Genomic DNA, 4,670 nt, shown 5'->3' with positions numbered 1-4,670 from the left:
AACCGATGCACCCGAAGAAACCATCCTTCCATGTGTATCCACCGCGTACTAGTGGAAGGATGGTTTCTTCCGTCTGGTTGTAATCATCGTTCGAACTGACAAATTTTTCATCAAATTGATGCGCACTGCCTCACAGGTGCCCCCGACCCTTCGCGCACAAATAGAGAAAGCACCAACATGAATGATCGAACAGGTCACGCCCATTTGAAGGTAACTGGAAAAAAGTACCAAAAGGTCCTTTGTCAGGGAGAAGATATTTGCACCCGCTATGGGGTGTCCAGCAAAAGTACTGCTCAGAAAGATTCCCGATGGAGGATGGAGCTGAATCGAGCACCCAGGTCTTTTACTAGATCCCCAGTGGGATAAAAATAGGACAAAATCCGTATCCTAATTATGGTTCCAGGGAACTGTTTAAATCGTAGGGTAGCAGGCTGCGGTGCGAAACCCTAAATAAATACTTTCTCATCACCAGCGCCATTCGCCCGATGTTCACAGGCGAGGACCAGTCAACTTGTCGCTCATCAGTTATCAGTTATAGCAAATGATTCGATTCAATTTGGAGATGCTCCATCATCGGTGTGTCACAGCTTCGCCTACAGTTACCAGGAGGTGCCACACAATTCCCACATATAAAGAACGATCGGGCGCTCAACGGATATAGAGTCTCCTGCGCTGTTTCTGTTGCTGATCTGCACCTTGTAGCTTACATACAACTCTTCTCCTGGTATTGCTGAATCTATGCAGTGATCTCGCAATTTTTGGTTGCTCCTGCTGCAGCGCTGTTGAAGTGAGTTAGTGTGCTTCTTTTATTGATAGCGTGGCACTCAGGAGATGATTAATATTCAGTTTGCTATCATTGCTGGTGCTTTTAGTAGACCCTTGTTATTGTTTATCATATTAAATTATGTACGGTTGAAAATGAACGCGAGTGACAGAGAGATTCATTATGTCGATGCTTGCATGTGCTTACACGATGCCGTAACTGAAAGCGTTATCGAGGTTGGGCTATTTAATGCCATGATGCAAGAGAAAGACTGTCTTGCTTCGGATGTGGGAGGTTACAAGAGTGCCTAAAACACCCTAGAATGCTGTGTCTTCATCTAGTTGCTTGTGTTGCGTGTTGTGAAGTTGTCAGCGATGAGAGCTATAAATGCTGTACCACAATGAATGTCTTGTCTGCGAACAATAAACGAGCGTGTAACTGATAATTTGGTATTCCTGAATGCAGGCTGCATAAGTCCAAGACTTGAGTCGTGAAGAACACGATATTTCACCTCGGAGGCCATGGCGATGGTGATGGGAAAGTCCATGACAGCAAATGCAAAGCACACATTGCAGTTCGCTCCATCCTCCACGCAGAAATCTCAGGGTAAGCACCGCCTGTTAGCGTCCAGCGTTGCCTTCCAGACCAGCTCATCTCTCATCGCCAAGGGCACTACCACCATTTGCACGCTTCCCAAATCGCGATCCCTGGCTGTCAAGGCGGTGGTCACTAATTCCTCCGCAACCGTGTCAAAGACTCCGACTGAAGAAGCTGTCAAAACCCGCAACCCCGATCTTGCCACTGTTCTCGTGGCTGAGAAGCTCGGAGAGGGCGGACTCGACCTGTTACGCAAGGTCTCTAACGTCGACGCCCTGTACAACCTCACCAACGACGAGTTGTGCGAAAAGATCTCCAACTACGATGCCTTGATCGTCCGCAGCGCCACCAAGGTCACCCGCAAGGTCTTCCAGGCCTCCAACGGCCGCCTCAAGGTCGTGGGCAGAGCCGGTGTGGGAATCGACAATGTGGACCTCGACGCGGCCACAGAGCTGGGCTGCTTGGTCGTCAATGCACCCACCGCCAACACTGTCGCGGCTGCCGAGCACGGCATCGCGCTCCTCACGGCCATGGCACGCAATGCCGCACCGGCCGACGCCTCCATGAAGAGCGGTAAGTGGGAGCGCAGCAAGTACGTCGGCGTGTCGCTGGTGGACAAGACGCTGGCCGTGATGGGGTTCGGCAAGGTGGGCTCGGAAGTGGCACGCAAGGCCAAGGGTCTGGGAATGCACGTCATCTCCCACGATCCCTACGCGTCCGCGGACCGCGCGCGCGCAATCGGGGTGGAGTTGGTGAGCTTCGACGAAGCGCTGGCTCGCGCGGACTTCATCTCGCTGCACATGCCGCTCACGCCCACCACGGACAAGATTTTCAATGACGATACCTTCAAGAAGTGCAAGAAGGGAGTTCGCCTGGTGAACGTGGCGAGAGGAGGCGTGATCGACGAAGAAGCGTTGCTCCGCGCCATCGACTCCGGGGTGGTGGCGCAGGCAGCGCTGGACGTGTTCACGACGGAGCCACCCAAGGAAGGGGACTCGTCATGGGCTCTGGTGCAGCACAAGAACGTGACCGCCACCCCCCATCTCGGGGCCAGCACGGTGGAGGCCCAGGAGGGAGTGGCTGTGGAGATCGCGGAAGCCGTGGCAGGAGCACTCGCGGGGGAGCTGGCAGCGACCGCCGTGAATGCGCCCATGGTGCCCGCGGAGGTGATCACGGAGCTGGCGCCATACGTGACATTGGCGGAGAAGCTGGGACGGCTGGCGGTGCAGCTGGTGTCAGGCGGTGCGGGTGTGAAGCAAGTGAAGGTGGTGTACAGGTCTGCACGAGACGACGGCGATTTGGACACACGGCTGTTGAGGGCGATGATCACCAAAGGACTGATCGAGCCGGTGTCGAGTGCGTTCATCAATCTGGTGAACGCGGACTATGTGGCGAAGCAACGCGGGTTGAAGATCAGTGAGGAGCGTGAGGCCTCGGTGAGTGCAGCTGGAGCGCCACTGGAGAGCGTCTCAGTCACCATTGCGGATGTGGACTCCAAGTTCGCAAGTGCAACAGGAGATCTTACCCGCAGCATAACCTTGGAAGGCAAGGTAAAGGACGGCGTACCTCATCTGTCGAAGGTTGGAAATTTCAATGTGGACGTGAGCTTGGAAGGCAGTATCATCTTTTACCGGCAGGTAGACCAGCCTGGGATGATCGGGAAGGTCGGGTCGATTTTGGGAGAGGAGAACGTGAACATCGCATTCATGAGTGTGGGCCGAACGTTGCGTGGTTTAGATGCCATCGTTGCTATCGGCACTGACGAAGATTTGAGCAAGGCTACCATCCAAAAGTTGGCTGACATTCCTGCCATTGGTGAATTGGTATTTTTGAAGTTGTGAACACTACATTGGTGAGTTTTAGGATTTAGTCAAGGTGTAAGAGGTTAAGTTACGTATAATCTGCCAGGATGCGCTATAATTTCGAGGAATTCCATGTACTGGGTAGAGTTTATTGTTTTGATGTGAAATCATGGGTCGCAGGTTCGATGTTATCGATTACGGTCTGGGTTTGCTGGAGCCAGTAGTCAGGACCCAGCTTTGTCATATCGGCACAGGGATTCCAGTTGAGCAAGATTGCCTTGTCTTCATGGATCTTAACAACTAGATCATCAGTTTTGTCAGCAATGAGTTTCACAATTCTGCTGTACTGATCCAGTCTTTGATCGAGTAGTACGGGATGTTCACCCTCCATGTAATGTTGCCGGTGGCGCATTGGATCAATTTTTTCCACCAAATACTTAACGACGATCAGGTCTTTGTTAAGGCACATGAAAGGCAGAGTTGAAACTCCAGCTGCTGATAAGATCATACTCCGAGCATACAATTGATATATCCACTTTGATTCCAGATTCGCTTCAGATTGAATTGCTAAAGTAAGGAGCAGCAGGATCAGCGTATTTCGTTGTCATTCCTTCGGTTCATTTCCTCAATCTATGTAATGTATATCGGTACACTCCTTGGGTATACTTAAATATCGTAATAAGCTTATTCTATAATGTGAACAATGTGTCCCTTGGAGCATTGATGCTTTTTTTAGAATCTGTCTTCAATTTGTCCCCTCCGCGGCATTACAGAAGATACTTTCTATATGCAGAGAAAATAGTCAATGTGGGGTGTTCAATGTAGAATAGTCAACAATAGAATATACTCCATACTACCAAGTGGCTATGTTGAAGATGCATGGAGTGACATACAAGCTACGTCATCACAAGAGGAGTATGATTCACTAAAGCAGTACCAGGTTAAGCATCCTCTTATTCATGAGTGGAAAAACTATAGTACCTATTGGTCGTTATTGTGAGAAAAGAGAAGACTTCAGAGCCATATCTAACAAAGTATTTGTATAGTGACTAGAGAAAACCACATGTAAAGAAAATTATTCAATTTAAAGGTAAAAATCTTATTGAGAAACAATTAATCAATGATTCAAACTACTACTACCATTCTTTTTCACCATAGATGTAATAAGTGGCGGTAGAGTGTCAAGGACAAAGACTCGATGAGGGAAAATATACACCAAAAGGCTATCTCGATATAATAAGTCAAAATATAAACAAGTAGGTATATTAAAAGGAAACTGGAATGGCTATTGCCACAAGACAAGAAACTAAAGACTCTTGAACCTGGACTAGAAGCAAGAAAGGAGTTGACAAGAGTGAAGAAGCCTTCACTCTTGTCTCTATATATACTATCTAACTAGGGGCTACGTGGCGACGTTCTATAGGACCTCCAATATGTGTTGACTTTGTAGGACACATGCCTTGACTTACAAGGCAAGTTTTTCTACGTGTGGGCCACATAGTTAGCTT

The 4,670-nt window shown here is 49.1% G+C and overlaps 1 protein-coding gene across 6 annotated transcripts; it reads left to right on the top strand.

Moving 5' to 3' along the window:
* Positions 1 to 491: 491 nt before the first annotated feature.
* LOC112284905 (D-3-phosphoglycerate dehydrogenase 3, chloroplastic) lies at positions 492 to 3,669 on the top strand. 6 transcript variants are annotated; one of them, XM_090252045.1, is made up of 3 exons: positions 492 to 724; positions 1,229 to 3,212; positions 3,343 to 3,669. In XM_090252045.1, exon 2 carries the CDS (start codon positions 1,285 to 1,287, stop codon positions 3,199 to 3,201), a length of 1,917 nt encoding a protein of 638 aa, XP_090108171.1. In that variant the 5' UTR covers positions 492 to 724; positions 1,229 to 1,284; the 3' UTR covers positions 3,202 to 3,212; positions 3,343 to 3,669. The 6 variants fall into 6 exon arrangements, with proteins under 6 accessions (XP_090108171.1, XP_024381030.1, XP_073391567.1 ...); XM_024525263.3 differs by having other exon boundaries at positions 646 to 787; XM_024525262.3 differs by having other exon boundaries at positions 1,229 to 3,669.
* The last annotated feature ends 1,001 nt before the right edge of the window (positions 3,670 to 4,670 follow it).

This window comes from Physcomitrium patens, chromosome 7 (genome assembly GCF_059467195.1).
Source record: "Physcomitrium patens ecotype Gransden chromosome 7, ASM5946719v1, whole genome shotgun sequence".
NCBI classification, from domain to species: Eukaryota; Viridiplantae; Streptophyta; class Bryopsida; order Funariales; family Funariaceae; genus Physcomitrium; species Physcomitrium patens.
Note: the sequence above shows the minus strand (reverse complement) of the source record. Positions and strands in the feature narration are given on the sequence as shown.

Excerpts from the sequence above, each read along its gene's own strand:
- LOC112284905 (XM_090252045.1), top strand. The coding sequence starts at position 1,285 with ATGGCGATGGTGATGGGAAAGTCCATGACAGCAAATGCAAAGCACACA.